The sequence below is a fragment of the Mesocricetus auratus genome, unplaced genomic scaffold, assembly GCF_017639785.1.
Source record: "Mesocricetus auratus isolate SY011 unplaced genomic scaffold, BCM_Maur_2.0 Super-Scaffold_100015, whole genome shotgun sequence".
Lineage (NCBI taxonomy): Eukaryota > Metazoa > Chordata > Mammalia > Rodentia > Cricetidae > Mesocricetus > Mesocricetus auratus.
In genome coordinates, this window is record NW_024429198.1 from 24,451,105 (window position 1) to 24,465,123 (window position 14,019).

The 14,019-nt window shown below is 49.7% G+C and overlaps 1 protein-coding gene across 1 annotated transcript in view; it reads left to right on the forward strand.

Moving 5' to 3' along the window:
- The first annotated feature begins 677 nt into the window (after positions 1–677).
- Positions 678–14,019, forward strand: part of LOC101830654 (death associated protein) — a 48,582-nt gene continuing 35,240 nt past the window's right edge. Inside the window, 2 exon segments of the mRNA XM_040757688.1 lie at positions 678–862; positions 10,882–10,978. Of these exon segments, the coding sequence (XP_040613622.1) occupies positions 808–862; positions 10,882–10,978 (152 nt within the window). The 5' untranslated portion in view covers positions 678–807.

The window sequence follows — 14,019 nt, forward strand, 5'->3', positions numbered from 1 at the left end:
GCCGGCCAAGAATGGCAGCCCTGATTGTCTCGGACTGGACAAGGCCGTGGCACAGCATCCCTAAATCTAAAGAGGATTCGCAGCTGTCCCTAGTGCTACTAAGAGATCAAGGACACTGGACAAGTGATCTTTGGATTTGGCAGCGTGGAGTCAGGGAGGGGACTAGTGGGGTGAGGAATGAGTAGAGGGGTGTGGCACCCGGCCTCTTCGAATAGCTGCCAAAGGGGATGGTGGCGCGCCTTTTCCTAAAGACAGGAGACTTGTCACTGCTGATCTTGTAGAGCTGCGAGTTCTGGAGAGGCACCCGTTGGGTCAGTCGCGCAGCAGAGTGAGCCAAGGAGCCATGAGCGATGAGCTGATAGTTGAGATATGAAGCGGGTCCTTGTCATCTCTGAACAAAACCCGGCGTTAAGGTCTCGAACCACCGGCAGGCGACGCTTCCCTCAGTGTCATCTCGGCCGGGGACGCGCACTGCTACTCCAGCTCCAAACGGATCGCAGAGCCGCGTGCCCTGCCCGGAAGCGCGCCTTGTCACCTTACCCTGCCAGCTGCTAGGAGATAGACGTGGCGCTGGCCGCTGCGCATGCTCCACATGGCCGGGCGGGGCAGGGCGGGGCGGCTCGCCCAGCGCGGGTGGGCGGGACCGTGCCACGCAGCCTCCCGGAGCCACGCCCCCGGGCCAAGTCGGCAGTGCGCGTCCTCGAGCCGCGCGCGCCCCACGCCTTCCTCCCCTGGGTCCCCCGCGCGCGCGCACCGCCGCCCACCCCGCCGTCGCCGTCGCCCCTCCGAAAGCCCGCGGCTCCCGCCATGTCTTCGCCTCCAGAAGGGAAGCTGGAGACCAAAGCCGGACACCCGCCCGCCGGTACTGACTGGTTTGCACTTTGTCTCGGGGGCGCCGGGCAGGGGCGGGGCAGGATCGGGGGTCCCCGTATCGTATCCCCGTGTCAGTGCGATTGGCACGCGCGCAGGTGAGCGGGACTCCCCGCCGGGTCGCAGGTGAGCGGGACGCGCTGCCAGCTGGGGAGTCGCCGCGAGTGCCCGCGCTAAGCCCAGTTGTGCAAGTCAAAACTCAGACGTAGGCAGTTTCTCTGAGACTACACAGATGTTTGGGGGAAGTCCCCAACAATTAAAAAGCAGTGCTAGGTCATGGTGATTAATCGTGGGCTGACAGCATTTCACACTGACAGACCAAAGGAGCGGAAATAATTCTGATCGTTTATCACCCGGCACGACTTCCTTTCCTTACATTTTCTTTTCTCATGCAGCTTTGTCTTGAAAGTGGTTAAAACGATCTTTTTACACCAAACTCTCAACTTCCGAGCCAAGGCAGTTAAGGCCAGGAAAGAGCCACCTTTTTTAGGAAATGGCAAGCAACCTTTGTGTGCCTCGGGCGCCGCCTCCACTCGGTTCCTGTTTTTCCTCCCTGGAGGCCCATTGGTGGGCCTGTGGAAGCACCGCTGAGAGCCGGCTCCCAGAAGCCAGCGGTGGCTACTTAAAGTTCCTCCAGGTCTTCGCTGTACATGCTGGTGCTATAAACCTGGGCTTCAAACAGCAAACCTTACAGGAACGTGTGGGCTGGGGGACACATCTGTTGCATGTTTCTGTAGTAAAAAGTCTCACTGCAACTGCTGGCCCCCACAAGAGTGACAGGGGAGAGGAGAGGCCCTTTTCCAGAATCCATTCACTGTGACAGCGCCTCTCAACTAACCTAACTGGGTTTAGGAGTTAGACTAGGATCCCACTGCGGTGGAAACAGCTTTGGGAGCCTTTGTGTAAGACATCATTATGGAGTATGTAAGGCTCTGGGTTCAATCCTCACTTCCAAAAAAAAAAGAGCCACCCTTGAAAGATTTTCTTTAAGACCTTTAAGACACTGGCTCCACCTGTAAGGACTCAGGCATTATGCTGGCCTGCCCCTGTCACCTGGCAGAATGCACTCAGGCAGTGCTCTAGTCAGCCCAGGGTTCCATGGCTACAGTAGTCAGGTGCAAAGGACCCCTTTAAAAGAAAGAACCCAAAGAACCGGCCCACTTACGCTCTCGTTCCCTCGTTCCCCTGGGACAGACAGGACTTCTCCTGACTCCCTTTTCTCTTCTGTCATCTCTCTGTCTCTTTACCTCTTTACTTTCTTTCCTCCTCCCCTTCCCTTTCTAATAAAACTTCTCACTAAGCCCTGTCTGCCTGGCATGTTTGTCTCTTGCCTCGGTCCCTCTCGCCTGCCGTGGAATCTGCCAAGGTCCCCCTCATGGTTTATCATGACATCGACCCCCAACCATATCGGAAACTGGTACCAGCTTGCAAAGGAATAGGCTTCCCCGGTGGTCTCACTGGGTGTACTAAACCACACTTCAGGGCAGGCCCCACACCCGTAGGTACAGGGCCAACACAAAATGAACTCAGTGGTATTTTTTGTAGATTTCCTATCTCCTGTTGCTTTATTTGAGCCTTTTTTTTTTTTTGGTCTTAATATTTTCCTTGTGTATTTTGGTTTCTGGTTTGGTGTCTGTCTGTGTCTATGTGTGTCTGTGTGTAAGAGAGAGAGTGAGTTAATTTTCTAATTTTAAAAAAGAAAAACTGAATTTGCGTGGGGAGGGAAAGCACAATCAGACTATATGAAAAAAATTCTATTAAAAAAAAAGGCAAAACAAAACAAAAGAATTTCCGTTAAGGAAAACCCTGACCTTTAACTCCTAAAGGAGTAGTCTGAGTCCACCTCCCTGTGGGTCTGCACTGCCTGCCCTGACCCATGCTGCAGGATTACAGGCAGAGGCCATGGGCCTGACGCTGTTGAGTCTCCCAGGATAAGGAGTTCATTTATGTGTGCCTGTCAGAAAGACGTGGAGTGAAAACAGCATTGATTAAACTGTGCGTGGAGGCGCTCCAGATGCACGTCTTAGTGTCAGGAGGAAGAGGCACACCTGGGAGAAGCGAGCGTTCCAGCTTTCTTCGGTTTGCACACAGGCTTTTGAGTTAGAAATGAAATGCCTTGTTGTGCCTGCAGAGAGGACCACCTTTCTGCGCCTGTGCAGCAGTGTACTTGGACTCTGAGTCAGAGTTTTGAGGCACACCACCGTGCTTCTCCGGAACTCAGGTTTCCTCACCTGACATTAGAGGCTGGACCAGATGGTCTTCCTCTGGCTAGCCATTGGTTGGGCTTGGCCTTGGGTCTATAACTCTTGCTCCTTTGCCTGTTTGTTCCTCTAGTTAATCAAACAGATAAGTGCAGGTGACCCTAGGGCAAGCCCTTACTTAGCTCACCTGGTCCAAAAGCCTGTCAGTAATGTAGCCGCCTGTGTCACATGCCCGATACCCAAGGCCAGCTAGGGCGTGAGTGGGAAAATGCTGTAGGTAGGCAGGCTGTGGTTCTCCCTCTCTGCACAAGTCCCTGGACTTAGCCTTTCTGTGACGGGAAGGCCAGAGTGTGCCCTTCTTGGTCTGACAGTACTAGAGAACAGCAGCGCTACAGAATAAACATTTTTAAAAAGAAGAAAGGGCCACCCACTATTAAAGAATAATGAAGGATTGCCAAGAACGCAGTTCATAAGTCAAAATGACTGCCTTAAGAACTTCGGGAACACTTTCATTAAGTGCTTATGTTGTATAACAGACTTGCACTTACATCTTTAATTGGGAATAATAAAATTCTCTTACCACGACTCTTTTGCTGTCCTCTCTCGTGTTTTCTCTTTATGGGCCTCTCCAGTCCTTTCAGTGCTCCGTTTCCCTCCTTACCCCTACCTCCTTCTCTCTCCCACTCTTCTGGCGTCCAAGCTTGCAGCAGCCTCCCCGCCGTCCTCCTATGCACAGGCGAAGATTCAGAGTGGCGGAAACTGTAACTGGAGTCTGGACAATGTCACAACATGCCACCAAGTATGTAAGTGCTAGGCACTTTCACTACAGTGGCCTACCAACAAGATACTGTGGACAGTGACATTTAAGTCACTGGCAGCGCTATTTGGGGTGACTTGCTGACCTCCAAGAGCTGGTTATGGGGGTGGGGGACTGGCCTGAAGGACCTCAGCAGCTTGACAGTGTTCGTCACTCAACAGATGCCACTCCCAAGCTCTGAGACTACTGAGGTGGTTTGCAAAGAGGAGGACAGAGCCCTTCCTGTGATAGGTGGTACTTCACTGTGCTCTGCACTCGCCTCCCTGAAAGACGCCAGTCAGCCCTGACTGTAGCCCACACTGCTGCTTCTCCCCAAAAAATATGTACGGAGAAATGGGGGTGAGCCCGTCTGTTTCACCGCTGTGACTAAGACAGCAACGTTCTAACCGCAGCCATGGCCTTCCCAGCTGCCCAGGCTACACGTGATTCCTCATCCCCGCCAGTCCCCCTGTGAACTAGATAAAGATTTGCTTGGCAAATGCATGTTTCAGGCCTATGGCCCCCACCACATGAACCCATTGCCCAGGGGATCCAGAACCATGTCAGGTGTCATAAATCTGATGATGAGATCCCGTCCAGTGCTGTTGATTTTCTGTGAGGTTCCCCAGCAAAAGTTGTCCTCATATCCGCCACAGAACCAAGTCAAATGAAAATAAATATAAACATGACTGTTTAGGTCTAGTTGCTGTTTTCAGCAACACAGTAATCCAGCTCCATTTCGTTAATTGTTCAGACACGGATTCAGGATGCATTAAAGCCTGGGGATGATAATGTGCCCTGAAGTACTTCCTTGCAGGAAGTTTTTGGATTATCCACACTGCTCTGTTGCTAAAATGCAAAGTGAATCCGCCATTTATTGCGGCGAGCATCCTGTCCTATATGGGGTAAACAGCTTCCTATGTTTGGCCAGTGGACCCAGCCAGTAACCGCAGGTAGATGGAAGCACCCCCTGCTTCCACTCCCAGCATGCCACGGGGCAGATGGTGCTTTACTGACTGGTTTGTCTTAGTTGTTTCCACCAGGGCTGACCCAGCATTTCTAATGCAGTTATAGTTGCTTCCTCTGTCCCTTAGACAGCTCTGGTTCTCTTCCCTTTCTGGAACCTTCTGTGTGTGCCTATTCATTTCATCCATTGTCCTGTGTCCTAACTTGGGTTGGTAGCCTTTTCCCATACATATCTCCGACATCTTTTTGTTTACATATGGAATATTCACTTTTTAAAAACAGTCCTTTTAGGTACAGCAAATGAACTGAAGGAATCAAAGTTTCTTTTTCTCCTGCTGAACCTCCAGCAAGGAGCAGTGTGGAGTCCCAGACACGTTCTGCCCCATGATGCCGCCATGTCTGCCCAGGCTGCCACAGACGGATGAATGTGGTAGACATATCAGGTGTCTGGTGGGGCCCAGGAGAGGTGTGCTTCTCTGTGGGAGTTTCTGTAGCTACTGCAGGTAATTATAGTAAACTTGGTGGTTTTGAACCACTATGAACTTAAGTCACTAGACAAACGATTGCGTTTATTTAAAGTCAAGTGGGAAATAGTGCACTTTGCTCTTTGAAGTCATGCCACTATGCTTTTTGTGTCTCAGTAAATGCAACATAAGTCAGTTCTTTCTTCTTGCACAGTCTGGGACGAGTCCAAAGTAGGTATCACAATGCCGAGGCCAAGGTGTGAGCAGGGCTAGCGTCCTCTGGAGGCTCTGGGGAAAGCCTTCTTTCTGGGCCTTCTTTCTCCATGTTGAGTTCACCCGCATGCCTTGGCTAGTGGCCCCTCCCCCACCCTGCTGTGCCCCTGACTGACTCTTCCCCCACCCTGCTGTGCCCCTGATGCTCCTCTCACCTGCTCCATCTGGCTCATGAAGAGTAACCTTAGATTAGCTTCCTAATTCCATCTGCAACCTTAATTTCGCCTTGCCATAGAACACATTTGGGGAGAGGGGACATTGTACTGTCCACCACAGTTACTCTTTCCCATTCTATTGCCCATGACCCAGCTAAATGGCCTTGACCCAATTGCAACAGAGTCCAGAAGTAGTACCAACCAACACCTAATACTCCTTGCCTCCAGGATTTCTGGTGACACGTCTCCCCAGACCTCTGGCAATGGGTCCTACTTTCTCTTCTGACTCACGAGGCTGCTCCGTGGCTGCCTCTGCACTCAGACACAGTGGTGGTGTGGAAGATGGACACAACCTTCCTAGACCACACCCTGCCTCTTAACTTCATTTCTCCACCCTGGAGAGTGAAAGGAGTTGCCGTGTAACTTAATCACTTAGCACCTCAGCATCCTGTATTCTAAGTGTAGAGCATTTTTTTCATTCGTTCATTTCCCTCTCAGCTTCCTTAGTGATGAGCTGTCTGAGGTGCAGGATCAGAGCATCAGGGAGGGGCTGACAATTTTAGCACATATTACAGAGAGCCTCTGTTGGGACCCTACACGGTCTGGGGAAGAAGGTTCTATGGAGTATCCCACAACTGGTTCTGCCCGTCCCTCTTCTTTCTGCCACCTTTTCCTTACAGAGCTCATAGTCCGGGTTGCATGAGCACCATGAAAGGAAGGCCCTTTCTCTGCCCGGTAACCTAGAGATACTTGTAACTAAGACAGGCTGCATTCCTTTGCCCTGTTCCCTTCGATTTCAAGCCCCTGTCCCATGTGTCCTAGGGGAGGTCCAATTCCACCTCCCATTGCTTACGTGCCTCTACAGTGCACTTCCTGTGCTTAGCTCCTAGCCTACAACATGCTGGTCACTTTCTTGTAAAACAGTCATTAGAGCTCTTCATCCATCTCTTAAGGGTGGATTACCTACTTTAGGTATCACTTCAGCAGCTCTTCCCAAGGAAGAACAAGGGCAGCCGTCCTTGCACAACCTGCTTTAAGATCTGCACTCAAGCTTTGGAGACATGGTGTGCATTATTAACAGCTAAACCCACTCCCCATCAGATGCTGTGCCCAGTGTCCTGCAGGGTCCTGGAAGACCTTCCTCTCCTCCGTCTACCGCCCTGCTGCAGGTTTTCCCAGCTTCTTGCTGAGCCTTAGCAATAAGTGCCGGTGACTCCCTCTCAGTTCAGCTCTGTAACAGCTGAGGGCAACTTCAGCCAGGGATGGCAGTCACTGGATGGCAGTCACAGGGATGGACAGCTGTTCCACAGATGGCTTTTTTATTTCAAACTCTTTTCCCTCCTACAGGTGATCTGATGGTCAGGACGTGACAGTAGTCTGTCTGCACTCTGTGCTTGGACGGGTTCCCGGTGATTAAGGACATAGGTCTAGATCTGTCTGGTCCAGCTGTGCCCCTTGCAGACTGTGTGCCCTTGGGGGAAACTGGGCCCTAGCACAGGGTGACCGAAGTGTGATGATGATGATGCAGTTAATTCGGTGCCTAGAACATCGTGACAATAAAAAAGCAAACATGGCAGAATTACCCGGGATCTGAGAGTCCCTGCAAGTGTCCTTACCTAGCCATGGTTTTGTGATGAAGGCCCGCTGATTGCCAACCATCACATGTCAACACCACAGTGGTCTCCTTGCCTATGGGTTCTGTTACTCCACAGTGAGGAGATGTTCGAGCACACAGGCTTTGAGTACTTGAGATCATTCTGGGCTCTGAATCCTCACTTCAGTACATGCTTGGTAGAGAGGAGCGTATCGTACATGCCAGGCTCTCTCGGGAGATGCCTCAGGAACAGACTGGGTTATCCTGAGATATCTCTGGATATCTGGACATGTTTCTTCGCAGATAGAGGGCCTAGAGACACAAAGAGTGTCAGACATGTATATACGTTCACACAAGTGCGGGCAGAGCTGGGGTTTGAACCTGAAGGCCCAGTATCCTGTCCTTAGCCTCGGCTTTACGCTTAGCCTACAAGGAAGCTGTCATGCTTCAAATGTGAATTTTTATCTCAGTAATGACCACAAAACAAAAACCTGCAAGTCTCCTTTCTAAGGGTCTCAGAAAAAAAACACCTAGATTTGCAAATGATTCCATAGATTTCTGGTTTTTCAAACAGAATTCTAGATAAGCTGGATAGAACCATGCAACATGCTGTCTTAACTTTTGGCATTATTGCAAGCTAAAATAAATCTGCCTCCGCCTTGAGTTATTATTAACATTGCCACTTTTTATTGCTGCATTAATCACAAACATACTGAGATGGATTAATGGAGTTAATTGTTTTTAGAAACTGAATTAAATGCGAGCTCTAATGCTAGGTGACTGGGCTCTGGCACCATGTGCTTCTGCCGAGGAGTGGACAGGCTGTTCCAGGGGCACCTGCAGAGATGTGATCATTTCAGATGTCACCTTGACATTCATTACCAGCTCTCTTTGTCTCCCTGGCATAGCCCTTTTCATTTGTCGTCAGTTTGTGGAACACGTCTGCGAACAGCCACTCTGAAATAGTCCAGAAACGTCATTTATCAGTAACGGTCCCTTTGCCACCGCTTCTGTAACAGAATGCCACACCTGGGCAGCTCCTGCGATAGATGTTTCTTTCTTGTGGTTCTGGAGTCTGGAAGTCCAAGATGGCAGATGGACTCACGTGACCTTTTCTCCTTGTATGTGCACTCCAATGCACAAGTTCAGTTGCGTTGGAATTCACCCTCCTTTTAACTTATAGGTTTAGAGGCCCTGATAGCAACACCATCACAATCTTAAGGCTATGGCTATTAATACTTCACCTTATGTGTTTGGTGATACAACGGCATCTTCCATCAGGTTCTGGTGGGCATGGGCAGGAAGAAGGAAGTATATTCTGAAAAGCACTTATGGAGCAGTTCTAGACTCTTTATTTTGTCTAAAATGTCCACAATTCTCAGATAGAAAACCATAACACACCACAGAATTTTGATCTAAAGTCTCCACTTCAAGTGAGGCTGGAAGTCTTAAGTTAAAATTTTGCCTACAAATATTGGCTCTTTAATTTTTCAATCTGAATCCAAAATTAGGCTAAACCCTAAGGACCAGGAACAAAGAAGGATCTGAAATTGAGCGTGAGACTTGGGCCTTAGTGGGTGGGGTGTGGGACCCCAGGTCCCAACATAAATCTGGGTGCTTAGGGGTCAGACTGTGGAGGAGGGGCCTGTCCAGCAGCACAGTGAGACAGCAAGAAGCCGGATTCTGTTAGCCCAGGCTCCAGATGGAAATAAAAGTCTGAGAATTTATGACCTTGGAATGCTTTTAGTGCCAGTTAAGTTGAAATATACATTATATGGTGTGTTTCTTGCCTTACTAGTCTATGAGAAAAATACCTGCCAGAAGCAAGGCAAAGGAGGAAAGATGAGATTTGCCTCACAGTCTCAGTCTCTTGGAGCCAGGCAGGCATGGCAGAGTTCATGGGGACGAGGGTGTGGTGTGGAGGCTTGGCAGATCAAGAAACAGTGCCCAGGACTGGAACCAGGGCTGAGTGGCAATCCTCAAAGCCACCCCCATCGCCCTTAGCTGTTTATGTCCACCAGCTAGGCACTATATCTCAAAGGTCCACAGTCTTGCTAAGCAGAGCCACCCACAAGGGCTCCAAACAGAGTAGAGTGGGACATGCCACATTGAAACCATGACATCTGCTGTTGCCCTTCCCATGCTAAGAAATCCATCGGAAGGGTTGGGTGATGGCCTGAACGGAAGCTGTTACAGCCTCTCCACGGACAGACATGGAGGCAGAAATAATTCTACTCTACTCTACTCTAAAGAAAACAGTTTATCCTGTGTCTTAGGAACAGATTTAGGAAACTGTCACAACCCCTGTGAAAGATGTACTGAGCTTTTGTAGCCACAGAAGGAAGTCACAAGTCAATACAGTCAGGAGATGCCTTGTCAGGAGTGTCAGGTCAGCTGTCCCCACATGGGAAATTTTTCCTACAGGCTTCAGATGTTACTTCATTCGTAGTTTTAGGTCCAGTGGAGCCTACTGAGCTTAGCATGAATACATTCTAGAGAGTTATCCAAGTCTTGAGAACATTAGGTTAGAGACAGAGGTTAAAAGTCGATGGCTGATAATGGCTGAATGTAACCAAGACAGTTTTAGCTCTCAGCCTGCAGGATTCCATCTATGCTCTGTCCCAGTGCTCAGCTCGGGCTAAATCAGGCATTCTCCAGGGTCTTAGGACCGATGAGCTGCCTCAAAGAACTTCAGCTCCACACTGGTGAGCATAGGGCCTGGACTTGCAAACCATGTCCTGGAACAAGGCTACTAGAAGATGACACTCAGAAGCCAAGGAGGCATGGGCGGGGAAGACTGTTCGTGGGGATGGGATTCTGCCCAGGGGGAGAAAACGCAGTCATAGCAATGTTCTCACTGCTCTGAATGTACTCGGGCTGTGTTAGACAGTCTACACAGGTGAGCTCTGTAGTACATGAAGGGTGTTTCCAAAAAGAGAACATGACACCTGCCAGCCACAGCCTTCTTAGCACAGGTTGGGAAGGGTTGTTCTAAACGGCCTTGCAGTCCATGGCTGGGATTTTGAGAAGAACCCATCTGGAGCTGGGCAAACAGCCGTGTCAGCCCAGTGCTTACTCTGAAAGCCTGAGGACTTGAGTTCAGATTGCTGGCACCCATCCAAAAGCTGGGCATGATTCATGTCTGTAACCTCAGTGCTAGGGAAATTCCCAGAACTCACTGGGAAGCCATAGCTACGTCACCATGTCCAAACTACTGTTGTTTGAAGAAGTAAGATCACTAGGCAGGGTTTAAGTGACCCGTGTTCTGTCCATATGACATACAGACCATAGAGTAGCCACTTTGTCACGTGGCCTATGTTCTGCTCACACTGATATTCTTCGTACTTGAGAGGTAATCAGAAAGGAACTCCGGAACCTTGGGAAGTCCCTAAGACATCAGAGGGCACGAGGACTGTGTCATGTCCAGTCTCCTCTATATCACACTACCCTCCTCTTGTTAATGATTGTCTCTGTTCTCGGAGTCCATTCAATACGGGCAGCCTTCCATCAGCACGGGCAGGTGCACCTCCACCCTGGTCACCCGACTTTGTTTGTGTTTCAGTGAAGGCTGGTGGAATGCGGATTGTGCAGAAACACCCACATACGGGAGACGGGAAGGAAGAGAAGGACAAAGACGAGCAAGAATGGGAAAGCACCAGGTGAGAGGCGTCCGGTGACTCCAGCAGACTGCGCGGGTGACCACTCGGTTAAACATTAATGTCTGCTCTGTGCTTCTGGCACCTCCTGGGCTTCCAGCCCGCACGCTGTGTGTTTCTCTTTCCCATCATGAGTCAGGGTTCTGTGCTAGCCAAGAGGGAGACGGTGCATCTGAAATGTACCACCTGGCTCGCCTCTCCAAGCACCCTGTCCTCTGGTGTAGTCAGAGCTGCTGAGCCCAGTGGCTGAGCAGAAGCATAGCCTCACCCTGCAGCTCTTTAGTGTGAGACTGGGGGACACACAGCTCCCACCTCTCATGCGAGGTCATGATGCTGGAACGGAGGAAACAGATTCTTGTGCTGGGTGGTTCTTTGTGCCCAGGTCTCTTTGTGCGGTCCAGAGATATGTGTACTGCCCATCTGTTGACAAGAGCTCTCCACTAGGCTGTAGCCTGACACCCCCTGGAAACTCCTGTGGCCACTCACACTAGTGGGACTTTAGCATCCTCACGGGCAGGCTAGACAACTTCTAAGTTGAGAAATGCCTGACAGGCAGATCCATAATAAGCAAGGCTACCCTCCAAGTGACCTTGCGTGTCCTTGAGTGACATCTCTGCCCTATCCATCCTGGGTCCCACATTCTGTTTGCCCCCTCTGTGCTGACCACCTGTTTCCTCGAAGGTTCTGGTCTCGAAGTTTGGTTTGAGGGCAGCATCCTTCATCATGAGTAACCCTGTCATAAGTTGTCACCACAAACACAACCGTGAATACATCCAGTATTCACGCTCTGCAGTAACGTTCCACTGCAGACAGTGTCTCCACTCAAGAAGGAAGGGGTGGGGGGCGGGGCCAGGAAAGGGGGTGGTTCAGCCCCTAGATTTTGAGGGGTGGAAAGTTCCCTGTGTGTGTATGATCAAGGACGAGACGACCCCTTGCATTTTTTTCTGACTTTCTTGTGAGAGGAAATGCAACAGCTGCAGGAGATGAGCAGCTACAGTAACAGAGGATGAGCAGGGTTGAAAGACTGGGCGTGCCCGCCTTAGAGTACAGCATCTTCTTCACCTGAAAGATTACTCAACCTCCCCCACACCTGTAGAGCCGGGGATGCTGAAGCAAGCTGACTGCAGAGTAGAGTCTGCGTAGATGCAAACAAAGATCCTCTGTAGTGCTGATGTTAGATTGCTGTGCTCCTTGTGGGTACACTGGCTTTGGCTTGGCTCTTCGCCAATGCGACTTAAACCCTGTGACCTAACAGGAGAAATCTGAACACTAAGCTGTTGGCTCGTGTTGCCACTGCAGGCATCAGTCCTGGTATCCTGTGTAACGGTGTGACTTTGACATTTCCCACCCTCCCTGTTTTGTGTTAGGTGACTGAATTAACTATAGTTGGCATAGTCAGTAATGATCATGGCTGTTGCTTCTTTCTGAGATTTTGAAAATACTTTTTATTGCTTCTCTGTGTGTGCACCCATATGCCACTGTCCACCTGTGGAGGCTAGAAGACAACCTTCAGGAATTGTAGATCCTAGGAATTGAACTTGGGTCATCAGGTTTGGCAGCAAGTGCCTTTATCCACTGAGACATCTTGCTGGCCCTACTTTTTGATTCTTTCTGGTTTTGGTTTTGGTTTTTGAGACAGCCCAGGCAGGTCTCAGACTCACAATCCTGCTCCTGTCTCTTGAGTGTTGCACGTACAGGGGTGTGCCACCACACCAGCTAATCATGGCTGCTCTGTGGTGTGTAAGGAGCCTGCTTGATCGGAACTGCATCTACTTTAATACACAGGACTCTTGCCACTCTGTCATTTCCATTCCATGGTTATCTATTGTCCCCTCCTTAGCTCTCCAGAGGGTACACCCTGCTTCCATGGGCTCTTAGCAGATGTGTGTCAGAGTGCAGGAAGCTGGCTCCCTTTTTCTCAGGGTGTGTCTCCAGGCTGTGCTGACCAGTTCAGCTCCTGTCTGCAGACGGACACTTACTAATTCCCATCAACGTTGACACCAACTATGCCCACTGTGTAGATGAAGGAAGCAAGGCTTAGGCAGGTCGTTCAGTCCATTGATACTTAACCAGTCAGTGTCTTGGCCGAATTGCAGCTCAAGAAGCCCAAGAGCCCCTCATCAGCACAGACTGCAATCTGGATCCTTCTCTTCCTAAGATGAATTAATTCTGAAAGTCCATACTTCTCGACCCCATTGTCCTCCATTACTTCTGCACCTTCACTGTATAAAAATGGGAAGTTGTCAGCTTTCAGCAGGGCTGGCATTGCTTTATACATGGAAAGGCCTGTTTGTTTGCAGAGTGTATAGAATATGTAGTCATCCTCCTGGGAATAGCATTGGGTGTGCAGTTTGAGCATACTTATTCTCACAGTCCTAAGCTTTTACTCTGGGTATGAAAATATGCATGCCATCTATGTCACAAGCCAGTTTCCTCCTCAGATCCAGTTCTGGTGGCTTCCTCCTTCCTCTTGAGGACAGAGCAGCAATTACAGAGAAAATGAATGTTCTGAACCCCAAGGAGGTCATTTTGTGACCCAAAGAATCCCATAATCTTCCCTGGCAATTATTTCCTCATATAAGCTTATGCAGCCCTTAATCTTTAATTTTCCAGGGTTTAAAAAAAAGCCTTATGCTGCCAGGCTGTTTTGAGATATTACATTTAAGGGGAAGGAAAGACTATATCAAAGTCATGAAAATCGGGGCTGGAGGGATGTCTCAGTAGTCAAGAGCACTGGCTGCTCTTGCAGAGGAACCATATCCGATTCCCAGTACCCAGATGGAGCCTCAAACCATCTATGACTCCAGCAAGGTATGCAGTGGCTCTTCTGGCCTCTACAAGCACCACACACATGTAGTACAAATATATACATGCAGAGAAAATGCTCAGCCCCAGGAACATTTGGTATATATACAGACATACAGACAAAATGCTCATACTCCTGAAATAATGAAAAGTAAAAAATAGAACTTTGAAACTATTCTAAGACACCCCCCCTCTGTGTGTGTGTGTGTGTGTGTGTGTGTGTGTGTGTGTGTGTGTGT